The sequence below is a fragment of the Peromyscus leucopus genome, chromosome 20, assembly GCF_004664715.2.
Source record: "Peromyscus leucopus breed LL Stock chromosome 20, UCI_PerLeu_2.1, whole genome shotgun sequence".
NCBI lineage: Eukaryota > Metazoa > Chordata > Mammalia > Rodentia > Cricetidae > Peromyscus > Peromyscus leucopus.
In genome coordinates, this window is record NC_051080.1 from 12,422,843 (window position 1) to 12,444,571 (window position 21,729).

A 21,729-nucleotide genomic window follows, 5' to 3' on the forward strand; every position below is an offset into this window, starting at 1 on the left:
TTGTTTCTTCAACTGAAGTTGTCTTTGTCATGGTGCTTCCACTTGTTGGGGCAGTCGACTCTGTGCCAGTAATTGATACCTTAGTGGTTTTGGGTGCTTGAGATGATGGTCCAGATGTTGGTGATTGTGTAAGAGATTGTGCTGATCTCTCTGTAATTGTAATTGACACACCAGTTGTTCCTGTTCCAGTAACAGTTTCTGTACTTGTTTGTTGCATTTCTGCTGACGATATTGCAGTTGTTGTTGTAGGGTGAGAGGATATTCTAGTTGGATTTGAAACTACAGTAGATAGCACTGTGCTCCCAGCTGATTGTGTGGATGTCTTACTCAATTCATGTGATTGCCTAGAAGTTACAGTCACACTGGTTGTCTGAGCAGATGTCACAGACACAGGACCATTTGCCACTGTATTGCCTGACATTGAAACTGAGGGACTATTTGCTGCTGTGGGTCCAGCTGTTTGTCCAGATGTCACTGCATCTCTAGGTGGTAATGCAGTTGTTTCTTCAACTGAAGTTGTCTTTGTCATGGTGCTTCCACTTGTTGGGGCAGTGGACTCTGTGCCAGTAATTGATACCTTAGTGGTTTTGGGTGCTTGAGATGATGGTCCAGATGTTGGTGATTGTGTAAGAGATTGTGCCGATCTCTCTGTAATTGTAGTTGACACACCAGTTTTTCCTGGTCAGTAACAGTTTCTGTACTTGTTTGTTGTATTTCTGCTGACGATATTGCAGTTGTTGTTGTAGGGTGAGAGGATATTCTAGTTGGATTTGAAACTACAGTAGATAGCACTGTGCTCCCAGCTGATTGTGTGGATGTCTTACTCAATTCATGTGATTGCCTAGAAGTTACAGTCACACTGGTTGTCTGAGCAGATGTCACAGTCACAGGACCATTTGCCACTGTACTGCCTGACATTGAAACTGAGGGACTATTTGGTGCTGTGGGTCCAGCTGTTTGTCCAGATGTCACTGCATCTCTAGGTGGTAATGTAGTTGTTTCTTCAACTGAAGTTGTCTTTGTCATGGTGCTTCCACTTGTTGGGGCAGTCGACTCTGTGCCAGTAATTGATACCTTAGTGGTTTTGGGTGCTTGAGATGATGGTCCAGATGTTGGTGATTGTGTAAGAGATTGTGCTGATCTCTCTGTAATTGTAATTGACACACCAGTTGTTCCTGTTCCAGTAACAGTTTCTGTACTTGTTTGTTGCATTTCTGCTGACGATATTGCAGTTGTTGTTGTAGGGTGAGAGGATATTCTAGTTGGATTTGAAACTACAGTAGATAGCACTGTGCTCCCAGCTGATTGTGTGGATGTCTTACTCAATTCATGTGATTGCCTAGAAGTTACAGTCACACTGGTTGTCTGAGCAGATGTCACAGACACAGGACCATTTGCCACTGTATTGCCTGACATTGAAACTGAGGGACTATTTGCTGCTGTGGGTCCAGCTGTTTGTCCAGATGTCACTGCATCTCTAGGTGGTAATGCAGTTGTTTCTTCAACTGAAGTTGTCTTTGTCATGGTGCTTCCACTTGTTGGGGCAGTGGACTCTGTGCCAGTAATTGATACCTTAGTGGTTTGGGTGCTTGAGATGATGGTCCAGATGTTGGTGATTGTGTAAGAGATTGTGCCGATCTCTCTGTAATTGTAGTTGACACACCAGTTTTTCCTGGTCCAGTAACAGTTTCTGTACTTGTTTGTTGTATTTCTGCTGACGATATTGCAGTTGTTGTTGTAGGGTGAGAGGATATTCTAGTTGGATTTGAAACTACAGTAGATAGCACTGTGCTCCCAGCTGATTGTGTGGATGTCTTACTCAATTCATGTGATTGCCTAGAAGTTACAGTCACACTGGTTGTCTGAGCAGATGTCACAGTCACAGGACCATTTGCCACTGTACTGCCTGACATTGAAACTGAGGGACTATTTGCTGCTGTGGGTCCAGCTGTTTGTCCAGATGTCACTGCATCTCTAGGTGGTAATGCAGTTGTTTCTTCAACTGAAGTTGTCTTTGTCATGGTGCTTCCACTTGTTGGGGCAGTCGATTCTGTGCCAGTAATTGATACCTTAGTGGTTTTGGGTGCTTGAGATGATGGTCCAGATGTTGGTGATTGTGTAAGAGATTGTGCCGATCTCTCTGTAATTGTAGTTGACACACCAGTTTTTCCTGGTCCAGTAACAGTTTCTGTACTTTTTTGTTGTATTTCTGCTGACGATATTGCAGTTGTTGTTGTAGGGTGAGAGGATATTCTAGTTGGATTTGAAACTACAGTAGATAGCACTGTGCTCCCAGCTGATTGTGTGGATGTCTTACTCAATTCATGTGATTGCCTAGAAGTTACAGTCACACTGGTTGTCTGAGCAGATGTCACAGACACAGGACCATTTGCCACTGTACTGCCTGACATTGAAACTGAGGGACTATTTGGTGCTGTGGGTCCAGCTGTTTGTCCAGATGTCACTGCATCTCTAGGTGGTAATGCAGTTGTTTCTTCAACTGAAGTTGTCTTTGTCATGGTGCTTCCACTTGTTGGGGCAGTCGACTCTGTGCCAGTAATTGATACCTTATTGGTTTTGGGTGCTTGAGATGATGGTCCAGATGTTGGTGATTGTGTAAGAGATTGTGCCGATCTCTCTGTAATTGTAGTTGACACACCAGTTTTTCCTGGTCCAGTAACAGTTTCTGTACTTGTTTGTTGTATTTCTGCTGACGATATTGCAGTTGTTGTTGTAGGGTGAGAGGATATTCTAGTTGGATTTGAAACTACAGTAGATAGCACTGTGCTCCCAGCTGATTGTGTGGATGTCTTACTCAATTCATGTGATTGCCTAGAAGTTACAGTCACACTGGTTGTCTGAGCAGATGTCACAGACACAGGACCATTTGCCACTGTACTGCCTGACATTGAAACTGAGGGACTATTTGGTGCTGTGGGTCCAGCTGTTTGTCCAGATGTCACTGCATCTCTAGGTGGTAATGTAGTTGTTTCTTCAACTGAAGTTGTCTTTGTCATGGTGCTTCCACTTGTTGGGGCAGTCGACTCTGTGCCAGTAATTGATACCTTAGTGGTTTTGGGTGCTTGAGATGATGGTCCAGATGTTGGTGATTGTGTAAGAGATTGTGCCGATTTCTCTGTAATTGTAGTTGACACACCAGTTTTTCCTGGTCCAGTAACAGTTTCTGTACTTGTTTGTTGTATTTCTGCTGACGATATTGCAGTTGTTGTTGTAGGGTGAGAGGATATTCTAGTTGGATTTGAAACTACAGTAGATAGCACTGTGCTCCCAGCTGATTGTGTGGATGTCTTACTCAATTCATGTGATTGCCTGGAAGTTACAGTCACACTGGTTGTCTGAGCAGATGTCACAGACACAGGACCATTTGCCACTGTATTGCCTGACATTGAAACTGAGGGACTATTTGCTGCTGTGGGTCCAGCTGTTTGTTCAGATGTCACTGCCTCTCTAGGTGGTAATGTAGTTGTTTCTTCAACTGATGTTGCCTTTGTCATGGTGCTTCCACTTGTTGGGGCAGTTGACTCTGTGCCAGTAATTGATACCTTATTGGTTTTGGGTGCTTGAGATGATGGTCCAGATGTTGGTGATTGTGCAAGAGATTGTGCAGTTCTCTCTGTAACTACAGTAGACACACCAGTTGTTCCTGTTCCAGTAACAGTTTCTGTACTTGTTTGTTGTCTTTTTGTTGATGATGTTCCAGTTGTTGTCGTAAGGTGAGAGGATATTCTAGATGAATGTGATACTACAGTAGATAGCACTGTGCTCCCAGCTGATTGTGTGGATGTCTCCCTTACTTCAGGTGATTGGCCAGATGTTAAGGTAACCCTAGATGTCTGACCAGATGTGATACCTAATTTACCATTTGTCACCATACTTTGAGACACTGAAACTGATGGACTAGTTGCTGGTGTGGGTCCAGCTGTTTTTCCAGATGTCACTGCCTCTCCAGGTGGTGGTGTAGTTTTTGTTTTTCCAATTGATGTTGACTCTTCCATGGTGTGTCCAGTTGATGGACCAGTTGACTCTGTGCCAGTAACTGATACCTTAGTGATTTCTGGTGCTTGAGATGATGTTCCAGATGTTGGTGATTGTGCAAGAGATTGTACAGGTCTCTCGGTAATTGTAGTTGAAACACCAGTTGTTCCTGTTCCAGTAACAGTTTCTGTACTTGTTTGTTGTCCTTTTGCTGATGATATTGCAGTTGTTGTTGTAGGATGAGAGGATATTCTAGTTGGATTTGTAACTATAGTAGATAGCACTGTGCTCCCAGCTGATTGTGTGGATGTCTCCCTCACTTCAGGTGATTGCCTAGAAGTTAGAGTCACACTGGTTGTCTCAGCAGATGTCACAGTCACAGGACCATTTGCCACTGTACTTCCTGACACTGAAACTGACGGACTAGTTGCTGCTGTGGGTCCAGCTGTTTGTCCAGATGTCACTGCCTCTATAGGTGGTGAAGCAGTTGTTGTTTCTTCAACTGATGTTGCCTTTGACATCGGGCCTCCAGTTAATGGGGCAGTGGACTCTGTGCCAGTCCCTGATACCTTAGTTGTTTCTGGTGCTTGAGATGATGTTCCAGATGTTGGTGATTGTGCAAGAGATTGTACAGGTCTCTCAGTAATTGTAGTTGAAACACCAGTTGTTCCTGTTCCAGTAACAGTTTCTGTACTTGTTTGTTGTCCTTTTGCTGATGATATTGCAGTTGTTGTTGTAAGATGAGAGGATATTCTAGTTGCATCTGAAACTACAGTAGATAGCACTGTGTTCCCAGCTGATTGTGTGGATGTTTCCCTCACTTCAGGTGATTGCCTAGAAGTTAGAGTCACACTGGTTGTCTGAGCAGATGTCACAGTCACAGAACCATTTGTCACTGTACTTCCTGATGCTGAAACTGAGGGACTTGTTGTTGCTGTGGGTCCAGCTGTTTTTCCAGATGTCACTGCCTCTCTAGGTGGTGATGTAGTTCTTGTTTCTTCAATTGATGTTGCCTTTGTCAAGGTTCCTCTAGTTGATGGGCCAGTAGTTGAATCTGTGCCAGTGACAGATACCTTAGTTGTTTCTGGTGCTTGAGATGAGGGTCCAGATGTTGCTGATTGTGTAATGGATTTTTCAGGTCTCTCTGTAATTGTAGTTGGCACACCAGTTGTTCCTGTTTCAGTAATAGTTTCTGTACTTGTTTGTTGTCCTTCTGCTGATAAAGGTCCAGTTGTTGTTGTTGGGTGCGAGGATATTCTAGTTGCATCTGAAACTACAGTAGATAGCACTGTGCTCCCAGTGGATTGTGTGGATGTCTCCCTCACTTTAGGTGACTGGCCAGATGTTAAAGTAACCCTGGAAGTCTGGCCAGATGTCACAGTCACAGGACCATTTGTCCCCGTACTTCCCGACACTGAAATTGATAGACTAGTTGCTGCTGTAGACCCTGTTTGTCCAGATGTCACTGCCTCTCTAGGTGGCAATGTAGTTGTTGGATATTCAACTGATATTGCATTTGTCATGGTGCCTCCAGTTGATGGGACATTCGACTCTGTGCCAGTGACTGATAGCTTAGTTGTTTCTGGTGCTTGAGATGATGTTACAGTTGTTGCTGACTGTGCAAGAGATTGTGTAGATCTCTCTGTAACTGTAGTAGACACACCAGTTTTTCCTGTTCCAGTAACAGTTTCTGTACTTGTTTGTTGTATTTCTGCTAATGAAGGTCCAGTTGTTGTCATAGTGTGAGAGGATATTCTAGTTGGATTTGAAACTACAGTAGATAGCACTGTGCTCCCAGCTGATTGTGTGGATGTCTTACTCACTTCAGGTGATTGCCTAGAAGTTACAGTCACACTGGTTGTCAGAGCAGATGTCACAGCCAATTTACTATTTGTCACTGTGTTTCCTGACACTGAGACTGATGGACTGTTTGTTGCTGTGGGTCCAGCTGTTTGTCCAGATGTCACTGCCTCTCTAGGTAGTGATGTAGATGTTGTAGTTTCTTCAACTGATGTTGCCTTTGTCAAGGTTCCTCCAGTTGATGGTGCAGTTGACTCTGCGGCAGTTGCTGATACCATAGTTGTTTCTGGTGATTGAGATGCTGGTCCAGTTGTTGCTGACTGTGCAAGAGATTGTGCAGGTCTTTCTGTAACTACAGTAGACACACCAGTTGTTCCTGTTTCAGTAACAGTTTCTGTACTTGTTTGTTGTCTTTGTGCTGATGAATGTCCAGTTGTTATGGTAGGGTGAGAGGATATTCTAGTTGCATCTAAAACTACAGTAGATAGCACTGTGCTCTCAGCTGATGGTGTGGATATCTCCTTCACTTCAGGTGACTGGCCAGATGTTAAAGTAGGAGTCTTGACAGATGTCACAGTCACAGGACCATTTGCCACCGTACTGCCTGACATTGAAACTGATGGACTATTTGCTGCTGTGGGCCCAGCTGTTTGTCCAGATGTCACTGCCTCTCTAGTTGGTGATGTAGTTGTTGCTGTTTCTCCAGCTGATGTTGCCTTTGTCGAAGTTCCTCCAGTTGATGGGCCGGTTGACGCTTTGGCAGTTTCTGATACCTTAGTAGTTTCTACTGCTGGAGTTGATGGTCCAGATGTTGCTGACTGTGCAAGAGATTGTTCAGATCTTTCTGTAACTACAGTAGACACACCAGTTGTTCCTGTTCCAGTTACAGTTTCTGTACTTGTTTGTTGCATTTCTGCTGATGATATTGCAGTTGTTGCTGTAGGGTGAGAGGATATTCTAGTTGGATTTGAAACTACAGTAGATAGCACTGTGCTCCCAACTGATTGTGTGGATGCCTTACTCACTTCAGGTGACTTGATAGATGTTAAAGTAACCCTAGGTGTTTGGCCTGATGTCATAGCTAATTTATCCTTTGTCTCTGTAGTTCCTGACACTGAGACTGATGGACTATTTGTTGCTGTGGGTCCAGCTGTTTGTCCAGATGTCACTGCCTCTTTAGATGATGATGTTGTTATTGTTGTTTCTCCAACTGATGTTGCCTTTGTCATGGTTCCTCCAGTTAATGGGGCAGTTGACTCTGTGCCGGTGACAGATACCTTAGTTGTTTCTGGTGCTTGAGATGCTGGTCCAGTTGTTGCTGATTGTGCAGATCTCTCTGTATTTGTCATTGACCCACCAGTTGTTCCAGTTCCAGTAACAGTTTCTGTACTTGTTTGTTCTCCATGCGGTGATAAAGGTCCAGTTGTCATTGGAGGGCTAAAGGACATTCTAGTTGGATCTGAAACTATGGTAGATAGCACTGTGGTCATTTGTGTCTCTCCTAATGATTGTCCAGAACTTACTGTCAAGCTGGCTGCTCCTGGTAAAAAGAAATAAGAAAAATGAAATAAATAAACATCTTTTGGGTCTTCTGGTAGTCTGAATCAATGCTATTTTCTTTTTCATTTTTGCATATCTTTTTCACTTCTCAAGACATCACATTTTTTTTTCTTTTTGATACTGTGGAAGTTCTTTCTGATACTTTAACAAAGTGTTTTTCTACCTTCCTAATGCTGTGATCCTTTAATACACCTCATGTGGTGACCTTCAACTATAAAATTACTTTCTTGCTATTTCATAATTGTAAATTTACTGTTATTTATGATAATGCAAATATCTGATATGAGGCCCTCAAGGGGGCTGTGACCCACAGGTTGAGAATGGATGCTTTAACCGGAAGTTACTTAATCTGTCCTACCAGAATATAATGCATTCCTCATTTACCAGGAAATTTTATTAATTAATTATTTGGGTACTGAAGATGTAACCTAGAGCCTTGTGTAGGCTTGGTGAGTATATATATATACTTGGTGAGTATATATATATATATATATATATATATATATATATATATATATATATATAAAATGTTCTCTCTCTCTCTCTCTCTCTCTCTCTCTCTCTCTCTCTCTCTCTCTCTCTCTCCCTACACCATCCCTGGGAGACACTCTATTTAAAAGCCCTTGTTCACAAATAGTCTAAGAGGCATTTCTTTTAAAATATGATAGAAGAGGAAATGTCATAATAGACAAATGGAAGGGCTTGTGTGGGTGCTACCCATGTTAGAAATGTAGAAGTAGACATTAAGCCAAACCATGGAAAGTGAGAATAAGAACATTAGGGTGTGATACCAGAAATACAAGATAGGACAGAGTCTTATGAATCATCTGAGATATACTGAAGACTTTTCTATAATGTAGTGGGATATAATTTTAAGCATCTGATTTATATACCTTCAAAATTCCCGCCTCCTCTGTGTGGAAAACACATGGTGAGTGATGTATATAGCAGCAGGAGTAACGATTCTGAGATGAGCTTAGAAGATCCGAGAACAAATGAACAGATGAGGCTAGCGTGGGGAAAGAGGAACCTGAGAGCAGTGGATGAGTGCAGCATGCCTTTGGGATGTAATGGGACTAGATCATGCTGAAATGTGAGAATTATGGAGAAAAGGAAATGAGGCATCAAGCTGAGCTGAGAATTTTGCCCAAAACCTTGTCAGAAATGGGACCTCTGACTAACACATGAAACACCGGGAGAAAAAACAGCATAGGTATGGAGAGAAGTCAGTTCTGTTTGGGTCATGCCTATTAGACAGTCAAGTAGAGACATCAAGGCAACAGTGGTCTATGAATGCCACGTTACTGACAAGTCAAGGCTGGGGACATGTATGGGAAGTTTCCACTTAAAATGTCTTCAGATGTTTCCTAGTCTTGATGTAGTTTCCATAGATCATGTAACCACCTCAACCAGCTGACTGCCATAGGAAAATCTCTCAACTCAATATGTAGAAGCCTACCCATCAGCCTAGGTAACACCTGCATTTCCTGCAGACATATTTGGTAACCACCCACTATTCAGCACTACCTCTGGTACTTTGACCCTTTTCTGTGGGATGGGGGAGCTACAAGGGTTTATATGCCATCTCTCTGGCCATCTCAAAATCAGATATGTAGACCAGGCTGAACTGACAGATATCTGCCTTCCTATCCCTCCCAAATTCTGGCACTAAAGGCATGTGCTTGGAACATCCGCTTTAGAACCTTGCTTTTATTTTTGCTGAAGAAATTTGAAATAGAATCCTGATTGATTAAGGTACCACTCTACCTCCAGCTGCATTGTCCTTTGACACGGAGTGACTTACAAGGTTCAGTTCCCCCCATCATCTGTGGCTCACATTCTCATCCCTATCAAAATTATTTCTATCTTTGTCCTCTGGCTCTTCTCTTCTATATGATCACCTGCTGCCTCCAATGTCCCCACCTCGCTCTGGCCTATGTCTAATGGAATTCAATTTCTAACAACCCTGGCATCACCTGGAATTCTGTAGTGTTATAGTTCTAACATCAAGAATCCCATGGAAAGAGCAGACAAGAACAAAAATTTAGGGTTTTCAGAAATATTCATTCATAGACTGGCGTGTATAGACTTGTAGAGATCTTCAGCAGAATTCTACTGGATATAACAGAAAGTAGCCTACTCTTTTCCCACATTTCTAGTCTCTCCAGAAGGTTGTTTTTTTTTCTTTCTTAAAATCACACAGTGTTATTTTGCTTCACACATCAGAATATAGCATTTATCCTTAAGCAAACTGGAAGTCCATATTCATTTACTGAATTACTACTGGTCCACCAGGCATTCAAGTGCCTATAGTAAAAACTAACCTAGAATTTGGAAACACTATTATAAGAAAAGAAAGAGAGAGGGAGAGAGAGAGAAGGAAGAAGGGAGAGGAAGAGAGGGAGGGAGGGAGGGAGGGAAGAAAGGAAGGGAGGAAGGAAGGAAGGAAGGAAGGAAGGAAGGAAGGAAGGAAGGAAGGAAGGAAGCCAGAAGACAAATCATCTTTTGCTAGTTTTGACAGAAATCTACAATATTGGTATCCTATCTAGTAATAGATGAGTCAAAAAAGAGTCAAACCTCATCCCACCTGGACCCCTACCATAATTCTTCAGTTTTTTGGAGTAAATACTCTCATTTTACACACATAAAGTATAATAGCTACTAATATAATTAAAATTTCATAGGATAGGTGATTCAGGTAAGTTAATATGTAGGAAAATATTTGTGCATTTTATACTTTGTATATCCTTTATAATTCTCATTTGTGTTAATTGGATTTAGATGATTCACAAATGCTTAATCCAAAAGTTAAACCATTTTTATGTTTTTATTCTGTCAATTAAGTTCTATTCACTCTATCTAGTAAAAAACAAAGACGAGTGAACACTAGTCTACTAGTCATTTTTTTCAAAGTTTTTCTTACCTGTTAAAAAACATTGACCAATCAATTCATTTATTTTTAGACTATTTCCTCAGCTCCAGAAACAAAAGTATTATATCATGTAAGCCCTGCTTAGTAAGAGGTAACAATAACCCTTGCATGGTTTATATATATTTCTTCTAAAAGGTCCATATTTCTCCAAAAATAAATATAATAGCAATTTCTCAATAAATAAAATGCCTCCAACATTGAGTTGGTTGTTTGAGTATTTTATAATTGAATTATTTGCAAAGTCCTTCTTATATCCAATTTTGGCCTACGATCTCTGATGTCAACAAATGCTCTGTAGGCCAAAATTCCCAGTGAAACTAAAATGGCAATATTATAAGTTTTAAATCATTTACCTCAATCCTTCTCTTTCAATTGGATCCTTTAAAAATAATCTCAGACTTGTAAATACCTGAGGGTCTTTGTGTTGGACGTTGTAGGGACAGCTTGATATGCTCTGCCTACCTGTTGGGTGTTCAGAGCTGGTGGTCTCAGTTACGGAAGCTCTGCCTGTGCTGTCTTGTCCCTTGGTAGCTCCACCTGACCAACATTCAAAAAAGCTGGGATTAGATCACCTTCTACAGTTTCTGGGAAATGAAGACAATTGCTAAATATTCTTTTCTGCTCCCACCCGGTACCCACCCCCTTTCCAAATAGTCCAGTGGCTTTGCTTGTGATCAATACAACTGATTGGAATGGATAGACTGCTGAGATTATCCGACCCTTTACTGAATCCCAATGCAAACTCACTGCCTGGCAGGGTGGTGGTTCCTCCTGTTGCTACACTTGATTTGCCTGAGATTTCAGTGGTCCCTGCTAAAAGAAGAGAGAGCAGGTAAAGTAATATAATCATGCTCAACTAAAATAAGCTGTCGGACTCATGATGCTCCCATGACCAGTTTTGCCACTTAAGTCCCATTTCCTTTTGTTTTAACTGGAATACTGCAGTTTTGCTTAACTTCACCCAACCACCAGGCCAACATTCTTCATCCAAAGTCCTGACTGTATTCTCTGCTCCAAAATGGTGCATGGTAATAATTCCTAGTCATCAACAATTAGCCTTAATCCCAAATGTGTCTAAGAGTCACGAGCTAAGCCTATTAAAATGCAACCCCCGCCCCCCATTTCCTAGTAGAAACCTCAAGGCTGTTTGAAACACTGAAAGGCTGGGGTGTGGGCTGCAAATAGGCTTGTGTACAGTTTCAATCTCTGGGACAACTGTGGGGATGGGGATAAAAAAGGATAACTTGTCATGACAAGAAACTTCACGGAACACTGTGAGAATTCAGCGCCTCCCATTCCCTTTCTGCTATCTCCTGGTTTCTGTAAGCACATTTGCACACACGAGGCTATCATGCCGGTGCATGAGTAACATATGCGCACATGCACACCCACCCCTCTTTTTAAAATGAGGCTGTAGATTACATGGGAGCTCTGTTTCTGCTTCCTCCCTGATGAGATTCAGAAACAGATCTTTACATCAGCACCTCCCCCGCTCCCCTTCGCCACCTTGGCATGGTGAAAGTCTGCAGCAGATTTCACCCCCACCCCGGCCCCATCCTCTTTTACTGAAGATAGCTTTTTTTTTTTTTTTTTTTTTTTTTTTCTGATCTGCTTCTGTTTAAAAACAAAAAACAAAAACAAACAAACACCACCAGCATGAGCAGCGTCTGTATATGCCATTTCTCCCGAACTGCATCCTAGAGTAGGAACGCAGGGCTTCTGGGCCAAAGGGTAAATGATTGTAGTTCTGTTCCCTTTGTCTGGCTGGCCTCCATGGGGTGTCTCATGGTGAGCGCCCACCTGCCAGACACAAAGCACCAACTGTTTCTTCCCCGACCTGTCAAGAGCACTATTGTCAAACTTTTGGATTTCTGCCAATTCCAAAAAGTGAAAAAATGACAGTTCAGTCTGGTTTGAACTTACGTTTTTGGAGGTGTGTGAATCTGATCATCTGTTTCAAACCCCACGCTTCCAAATCTTACCTATTCCAGCTCATGGCAGATTGTAGAAGTGTTGAATGGTTGTGTGATGTGCCTGACATTGTCACCTCCCTGCCTTCAACCAGGGAGTGCGCCTGGTGATTCTGTACTAAGATGTTGAGTGGATGGCTGAGGCATCTACGTAATGTTAAGGAAGGAATCATTCATTCCTCCTGTCTTTGGTGTTTTTGTTCTCTGTGAGACAATGGTAATCCAATGGCTTTTGAGCCTCTCTGGGGAAAACTGCTGTCTCTGCTGGTCTCAGGCCAATTACTGTTATGAATTTTATCACTGAGCTCCCTAATATTGAGAACACTTTCACTTAATTAATAGAAATTTTCAAGTATCTTCTTCCTGAAGGCTCATTTTTCACCCTTAGCAGAGTTACCTTTCTTTTATTTCATTCCTGAACTCTTAATGACTCATTTGGCCACTTACCGCCCGTTACCTAGCAACATTTATCCAATTTTCATCTTTTTTATTTTGTCTGTAATCTATCAACGTGTTTTTCTTTTATTTTTGATATTTTATTGTTTCCTTTTTCCTTTTCCTTCATTCAAACATTCCCATATGTCCCTCCCTGTTCTTTCAAATTTCTTACTTCTTTTTTCATTAATTGTTGTTATGTGTATGAGACATTGAAAAAATTAAATTCAATTAATAGTACTTCAGTGTTTGGGTGGGAGGCCTCTTTTCACTCAGTCCCATCCCCTCCCCCAAATCCTTTTTCCATATTTTTAGTCTTTTTTATTTCTTGTTGGACCACTTGTTATTTATCCTTCATATCTGAAATAATTTTTGTTTCTCTTGATCTGCCTCCTTACTTTTCATCAATTGTTTTTTGATATTTCTGCTATTCATATATTTTTACTGTAAGTTTCCAAATTTACATTTTACATCTCTTTATATCTTTACTTATTTTTAATTTAAAATCACTGCTAATGTTGCATTTTTGTATTGTTTGATAATTTTTTTCACAACTTGCTTGCGAATACTTAAATTTTTAATTTACAGAAAGGAATAACTGCACAAAGATTTTGTGCAGACATTGGAGTTCACTTTTCCCCTTTTGGGGATTGGGTTTTTGTGGTGGCATAGTAATAGGAGATCTATGCTGCAGCACATGGGCTTATGCTCTGCCCCATGTTTCCCAGACCAAGAGCTCCCTCTTATGTTCTTACAGAAAAGGGATTTTTTTTTAAAGTGGGCCTTCTCCTACATCTGACTTCTGACTGCTAACTACTATCTTCCAAGAATACAACCTTGTTTTCCCATGCTTCTTTATTTCCTTTGATACCCAGGATGCACAGGGATTCTTCCACATTCCAAACTAGCTCCCTCTTCTCTAGCTAAGGCCAGTATTCTCCATAGATGCTCAGTTACCATTCTGTGAGCCCTCCCACCCTCCTTCCTCCGACTCCATGAATGCTCCCACCTGATGATCTCTGATAGTCTCCTAGTGTTTTTCTTCTGAGAAGGGACTGTTTCCTCCTGGCTCTGAACTCTTCTTGATGCTCTGCCAGGGATGGGATCTCCTGATCTGTCCCTCTTTTGATGTCCTTGCTGGCATCTCACCTCTATTGTGAGGAGTCTTTGTACTGTTTCCTCAGGGCATCCTTCCCAGTCTCTGGAATCTACTCTGTCCTTTCTAAGTTCTCCAGGTATGGACTATGCATCCCTCTCTGTGACTAATAGAAATACCTGCATATTCTAGTTTCTGTAACCATCAATATCCCATCTTTATGAAATAAAACCCCATTAGTGCCTTGAACTTTTATGCTGCTCTTCTGTGAGCACAAGTACACATTCAGGCTTAAGCTGATGGTGTCACTAAATTACTTCATACTTTTGGGAAGAGTATTTCTGGCATAAGGAAAAATTTAGCCAGATAATTAAACATTGAAACAGAAACACAGTATTTAAGAGCTGAAATAAGAAAAGTTTTCCACAGAGTCATTTATGAACACTTCATCCACATGCATTCTTTCCAAAGGTGAAATTAGCATGACCTGTTTTTAAACAAATGATGCTGTTAAGATCTCTCACTTGAGGCCTGTTATGGATTATACTGCGAACATGAATGCAATGGATTGTACCTGCTTGGCTGCAGGTTCTTTAGCACACTGATATGCATCTTACCCTGCTTTAATATTCAACAGGCTAGTTTTTATTGTTTTCCACTTTGCAGAAACAGATTCTAAGTTTAGAGACTATTTTCACTTCTGCTTTCCCAACACCATATATATATATATATATAACATTGAGGTCTCTGAAATTAAACATAGCCCTAAAACTACATGGCACTTTCCTGGGTGCTGAGATGTTACTTAAGATATATAGACTAGCCTTGTAATACACTGGTAATATGATCTTTTCAAAAATATGATAAATCTGTTACTTTTAACTTCAACTAATAAAACCCCTTATCTAAAAGTGAGCTCTGGGCCGATACCCAAAGGACTGTATATCCTACTACAGAGGCATATGTACATCTGTGCAATATTGCTCTTTTTTACAATAGCAAGGAAAAAGAATCAGTCTAGATGTCTATCAACAGACGAGCTGATAATAAAAATATGATACATTTGAAAAACAGGATTATGAAATATGCCAGAATATGGACAAAATGAAAGCATATAAAGTGAGGTAACCTAGACTCAGAAGGATAAACATGTGACTCTCATGTGTGGCTCTTAGCCTCCAGCTGTGAAATAAATGTATCCAGATGGGAGCAAATGTGAGTAAAGGCCCAAAATCAAGAAAATGGTAAACAAGACTAGGAAAAGCTGTCTTTAGGGAAAGGGATGGGGAAGACAATGGAGTAAAGTAGAAAAGGGGTGAATGGAGAAAAAGAGGCAGAGAAAGGAAGGGGTAGCAGAGCAGGGAGAGAACCAACCCCTTCTCTGACCTGATGGTGTGACAGAGCTGGAGGCCACAGTGCCTGGTGTTCCGGGGGAGCTTCCTTTGCCTGCTACTGTGGAGGTTCCCAGAGATCCCTCTGTTGAACCTGGCAAAGAAGAACACTGGATTCTAATGCACTGCTTCGTTGAAGAGGATTCTGGGAAACGCAATCACACTTTCAGTGATCTGCTCTTCTACCGTGTTCACAACAGCCTTCATGTTTTCCTGGTTGGGCATATCTTAGACACTTGAGTGCATGTTTGAAGTTACCTGAGGTTCCTAGGGTGGTAGCTGCAGTGCCTTGTTCCCTGGGTGTGCTGGCTGCTCCTCTTGTAATAATCATTGACATAGTGGGCCCTCCTTCACCTACTAATGAGAAAACAGCAACTGAGAATGCCCTAGACAAAAATCAAATTTCCATACTGTTTAGATCTACTCCAACTGCACTTATTGTTCTTTGCATGTGTTTGGATGTGGTTCAGGGGCATACTCCAGGTCACTAAACTGGTTAAGATCACATTCACAAGTCAGGCTCTGGCATCTAGATCCAGCTGAACGCATTACATACATGAGACAATAGCTAATATAACAATCTCAAGCTGTGATAGATTTATGTTTTAAAATTGTGGTCAATGTAAGTAGAAAAGCAAAATATTTAAAGAGAATCAATAAAAGCCTAAGCCTTTTTCAACAGAGAAATACCACCCCACTGTGTCATTTGAATGTGTTCCCATGAGTATGAGCTCAGTTTCAGGCCTTAGTACATCACTCCTGTAAGAAGCAGTGTGGAATTGCTGTCAGCAAAGAAGCAAAACTCACATCTGCTCCTCATCACCAGTGACAGTGTATGATACACAAAGGGCCCAAGGGACTGGGTTTTCCATAAGGTCCTAGTATCCTGATTCAGACTTCAGGAAATGTGGGTTTATGAATATCATTTTGAAATTACAATCAGTTGCTGGGCGGTGGTGGCACTGCACTCAGGAGGCTGAGGCAGGCAGATCTCCATGAGTTCTAGGGTAGTCTGGTCTACGGAGGGAGTCCAGGACAGCCAGGGCTACACAGAGAAACCCTGTCTTGTAAAAAATAAGTTAAAGGATACTAAATTATTTATTCATTTGAACTGTGTTCCTATGTGTAATAGTTTGAGTGAGAATGGGCCCCATAGCCTCAAAATTTATATGCTTGTTACCCTTTTCATAGAACCGCTTTGAAAGGATTAGGAGCTACGGCCTTGTTAGAGGATTTGTGGCCTTGATAGGAGATGTGGCTTTGTTGGAGGATGTGTGTCACTGGGGTTGGGCTTTTAGGTTTGCAAAGCCCAAGTCAGGCCCAGTCTAGCTCTTTCTCTACTTTCTGCCCACAGAGCAGGACAGAAGCTCTCACTTACTGCTCCAGAGCTATGACTTCATGACTGCTGCTGTGGTCCCTGCCATGGTGGTCATAGACTAACACTCGGAAACTGTAAGCAAGGCTCCCACTAGATGTTTCATTTTAGAAGTTGCCTTGGCCATGGTACTTCATCACAGTAATAGTGAATCCTAATTAAGACACTCTGTAAGTTCTGTTTTCAACAAGTCATCTCATTAATGAATATTGTCCTACAAATTCTCTAAGTCATAACTTTTAGTTAAAGACTCTCAATAGACTACATTCACAAGGATAAACACATTTTGTTTATCTTTTGTTGGTTTCAGCTTTTACCTACAGATCAAAGAATAGGGAAGTTCTAATGCACTTTTGCATCTTGTAAATTTAATAATATCTCAATGATCACAGAAATGTCATCACCTAGCCACTAATGTTTACTAACTTACAAGGTACATGTGTGAGGTTAACAGGGAAACCCTGACGTGCCAAGTAACAATATCATCATTTTAACATATTTTTACACTATTCCTATTGACTGATTATGTGATCTTACCTCCTCTGAATGGTAGGTCATTGGCATTTCCTTTATCTTTGTCTGTTGTTTTGGTTACACCTGTAGAAACTTGAGTTGTTGCTGGTAAGATACAGGCAAAATAATTAGCTGCCTAAAAATCTGTATCAGCATCATCAACACTGAAGGAATGAGGAACATAAAATTGTAACTGGATATGATAAAGCAACTATGAAAGATTAAAGATACTATGACTCATTTAAATACAAGGAATAATTAAGCCTGGATCGTATTATAGAAAAAAAAAAAAGTCTGTTAAGAATTCCTTTAAAAACACTTGGGCCAGAATTCTCATTTACAACTGTTTACCATCTGCGAGCCCAGGACTTGTGAAGTTGGGGTTTAGGTTTACTGTGGTTCCTGCACTTTCAGCTGAGCTGAAAGTTTCAATAGAGCCCAAGAAAACATCAAGGGAATACTTATTTAAAGTTTGGGTGAGCCTGGTTAACAATTAAGTTTTCTTATTATTAATCCTCGAGAGAATATAATAGATGAATACAGTAAAAGTCAGACCTGAGTTCCCTAAACTCATATTCTACTATGGTAGTCTCAAATACATTAGTTGTTTTGTTCCGGCTCTGTTTTCACAGAGACACAATTAGGAACCTGGGCTTGGTTAACCAGATGTCCATACACTTGATGTAGCTAACTGTGCTTCAAGAAAGTTCACAATTCTGAACACCACCTGCTCACCTGATTCTTCTCCAGGCTGGGCTGAGGCTCCAGTTGTTTCACCAGCTGACGGTGCAGGGGTCCCTTTCAGAGGAAACAGTACATGGACATTAGGACCGCTGATAAAGTTCATCATTTCATGCTGCTCTCTGATTTCACATCTCTTTCATATATTCTTTTTTTCACTTCCTCATTTCCAATTCAGCATTTCCAACATTTGATCATAAAATATATGCAGTTTTTTAGAATAATTGTGTACGATCTAATATTTATGGGATGCACTTAATTTTGCTGTTTATTTATGTAATTAATGTCCCTAAGACAAACTCACTGCTAATGAAATGAGGATGTACACTGGAATGTATCGACACTTTAAAACACTTTCTAATACAGATACAAGCTCAATGAGTCTGAAAGCCCCTCTATTTATATTCCAAAACAATCACGAGTGATTCTCCTATCAAGTCATATTCCCTTTACAATAGCCAAAGCCTTACAAGTTGTAAAGGGTTTTCAAAACACTGTGGCTAGTTACAGAAATATGATCTATTCCACATCTGTCATTACAGCCTTTAATGTAGTAGCCCCTACAGAGTCAATTTCCTACTACTCCTTTCGATTGTGTACCAGTCACCACATACAGAAAATGGTCTCCATGCACACACTCAAGTCAGACATCTCTCTCTCTGTCTCATTTACCTGGACTGCTCCTAGCAGAAGTCATCATTGGTCTAGTTGATGTTTCAGGACTGACAGTGGTGGAGCCTCCAGAAATGTTTGTGGTTTCTATAAGGAAGAACAATTTGGAAGTTGAGGACCTGAATTTTTTTTTTTTTGGTTTTTTGTTTGTTTGTTTGTTTTGTTTTGTTTTTGTTTGTTTTTTTTGGGGGGGGGGGTTTGTGTATGTGTGTGTGGTTTTGCTGGGAATATTTTAGAATTCATGAAATTAAAATGGAAATTTATGATCCCTCTCAGCACTTATCAGCACTGCATTATCATTAAGTTAAATCTCAGGAAGATAGAGGAGCTCTCTATTCAGTAGGGCATGGACAGGAGCTGCTGGACCATCACCCAGACTATTGTATCTCACCGGAACCTGTTTCTTCAGAGCTTCCTTCTCCAGGAGTGCTGACACCTGCTGTTCCAGGGCTTGATCCAGATGATGCCCCAGGTGAGCCTTAGGTTGATCAAGTGGAAAAATGTTAGACTAAGATTATGTGAAGTTATGAACTTTCATTAAAGGAGTATTAAGACTGTTGTTTTTGTCTTAAAAATGATAAATATTCACCAAATGTAACTGGATTGTAAAACTCTATATCTTGGTAAATCAAACCATTCTTATTATGAATTTATTCTCTTAATGTTTTTCCTTTAAGAAATAGCAAGTATTTTACTTTATCAAAGTTCAGCATTGAGTGATCTTGTCTATCCTCATGACTATAATGTCATTGACACACCTCCCACAATTCCTTTCTGTCCTGCTTATTATATTGTGTTTATATCTTCTGTGAACACAATATGTATTCTTTACAAATAGAAGCAAAGTGGGAAGATAAAAACTGCTGTGGAATAATCCTCTTGTATACTATAAAGATTGTCACTTGAATTGGTTTAATAAAATGCAAATTGGCCAGTAGCCAGGCAGGAAATATAGGCAGGGCAACCAAACTAAGGATAATGGGAAGGAGAAGGGCAGAGTCAGAGCTGCCTGCAGCCACAGAGGACCAAAGATGAGAATACAATACTAAGAAAAGTAACCAATCCATGTGGCTAATCATAGATAAGAATTATGAAGCTGGGCGGTGGTGGCACACGCCTTTAATCCCCGCACTTGGGAGGCAGAGGTAGGCAGAACTCTGTGAGTTTGAGGCCAGCCTGGGCTACAGAGTGAGTTCCAGGACAGGCTCCAAAGCTACACAGAGAAACCCTGTCTCAAAAAACAAACAAACAAAAATTATGGATTAAATTAAGTGTAAGAGCTAGTTAGTAATAAGCCTGAGCTACAACCCAAGCATTTATAATTAATATAAGCCTCAGTGTGGTAACTTGGGAAGCAGCTGCTGTGTATTTGGAAGTTGCTGGTTGGACAGAAACTTCTGCCTTCCAAAATTCTTCCCTATGTTTCTACTATAACTTTCAGCATCACATAGGCTACTGAGAACTCAACAAACATCTTTTGATTTTTTTTCTCATTTCTTAGCACTTGACACAATGGAAAAAATGACAAATATCCATGAAGACTTTTATCTTTGATGGAATCTGGATGCTGAGCTCTCCTTGCCTCTTACCTTCCCCTGTCCCTCATTACCTGTTCTTCCAGATGTGCTTCCTGCAGTGGATCCAGTAGTAGCTGTACCTGCTACTCCACTTGTGCCTGTGGGACAAACATTGCTTAGTCATTAAACAGAAAGGAAGGCAATCTAAGGACATTTAATTGTCCCTTCATGCCATTAGTTCATTCTTAATTGTCTTTGGCCATGTTTCCTAATCCTCATGCTCCTACTCATGGTACTCATACCCATGGTCTTGCTGTGCTCACACTAATGGTCATGTTATGCTCACATTTATGGTCCTGCCGCGCTCACAATAATAATGGTCATGGTGTGTTCATACTTATGGTCCTGCTGTGCTCACACTAATGGTGTTTGTTATATTCACAGTCATGGTCCTGCTCAACCCTAAAGAAAGGTCTTCAGTTTCTCTATTACTCTCATTTGGCCCTGAAAACTAGGCAGTAGGAGTTTCAACATATGCTCATTTGTCTCTGGTGATATAATTAATGGTGGACACAACTGCAACCCCGTGTGCCTTCAGCATGTTTCTTACATCATTCCTGTGATAATTTTCTCTCATAGGCATTGATAGGCAGGTCCTAATGGACTGGTAACTGCAGAGCTGGGTTCCCTGGGTGTGCTGCCTTTCTCACCGCTAGGTGGGAGTGTTGTAGGGCCTGCTGAAGCCCATTAAAAAGAAAGTGGAATTTAAAATTGTGCTCATGTGTCCCTCCTAGCGTCTTTCCCTGTTAGCTAGTCTCTCTGGAGTTGTGGGTTGCAGTCTGGTCATCCTTTCCCTCACATTTAGTACCCACTTATGAGTGAGTACATACGATGTTTGTCCTTCTGAGTCTGGGTTACCTCACTCAGAGGGACACATACATGACCCTGTGAAGAAATGGATGAGATCTACAGGAGTGGACTGGGTGTGTGTGTGGGTGGGGGACAGAGGGCAAGGAGTGGGGGATGAGAACATAGGGGAATGGGAGGGTCAAGCTGGAACAGGGACAGAGAGGGAGGGCAAGGAGGAAGATACCATGATAGATGAGGACATCATGGAAATAGGAAGAGGCAGGGTACTAGGGAGGCTCTCAGGTATCCACAAGGTTGACCCCACCTTGGTCTGCTGGCAGTGGTCCAGAGGGGGCCTGCCTGGTCTACTCTAGTGACCAGCCTAACAAATAACCTAGCTGTCATCATAGAGCCTTTGTCCAGTGACAGATGGAGGCAGATACAGAGATCCATGGCCAGGTGCCAGGCTGTGCTCTGGGAATCCAATTGATGAGAGAGAGGAGAGATACTGCAGGCGAGGGATGTCGAGATCATGATGGGAGGATGTGCAGAGATGACCGGCTACACTAGTGGAAGTTCATGAACTGTGGACTGGTGGCTGTGGAGCCCTCATGGGACTGAACTAGGCCCTCTGGATACAGAAGATGGTTGTTTGGCTCAAACTGTTTGGGGGGCACCCAGCCAGGGGGATCGGTATCTATCCCTGGTCTATGGGCAGGCTTCTAGAACCTGGTGCCTGTGGTGTGACACCTTGCACAGCCTTGGTGCAGTGGGAAGGGACTTGGACCTGCCTAGGCTCAGTGTGATGGGCTCTGTGGACTTCTCTTGGGAGACCTCAATTTGGGGGATGTGGGGAAGTGGGGTGGCTTGGGAAAGAGGGCT

General features: G+C 41.6%; 1 protein-coding gene and 1 long non-coding RNA gene across 2 annotated transcripts; both read right to left on the bottom strand.

The window, feature by feature from the left end:
• Positions 1-1,520: 1,520 nt before the first annotated feature.
• On the bottom strand, positions 1,521-15,517 carry LOC119086311 (mucin-22-like). The gene is made up of 6 exons (XM_037197279.1): positions 15,439-15,517; positions 15,176-15,325; positions 11,980-12,159; positions 11,036-11,101; positions 10,751-10,825; positions 1,521-7,336 (listed from the first exon to the last, which is right to left on the bottom strand). Exons 1-6 carry the CDS (start codon positions 15,515-15,517, stop codon positions 1,521-1,523), a joined length of 6,366 nt encoding a protein of 2,121 aa, XP_037053174.1.
• A 1,575-nt stretch (positions 15,518-17,092) lies between these two features.
• On the bottom strand, positions 17,093-18,549 carry LOC119086351. The gene is made up of 3 exons (XR_005089616.1): positions 18,482-18,549; positions 17,804-17,866; positions 17,093-17,173 (listed from the first exon to the last, which is right to left on the bottom strand). It is a non-coding gene; the product is annotated as an uncharacterized LOC119086351 (long non-coding RNA).
• Between the last annotated feature and the right edge of the window lie 3,180 nt (positions 18,550-21,729).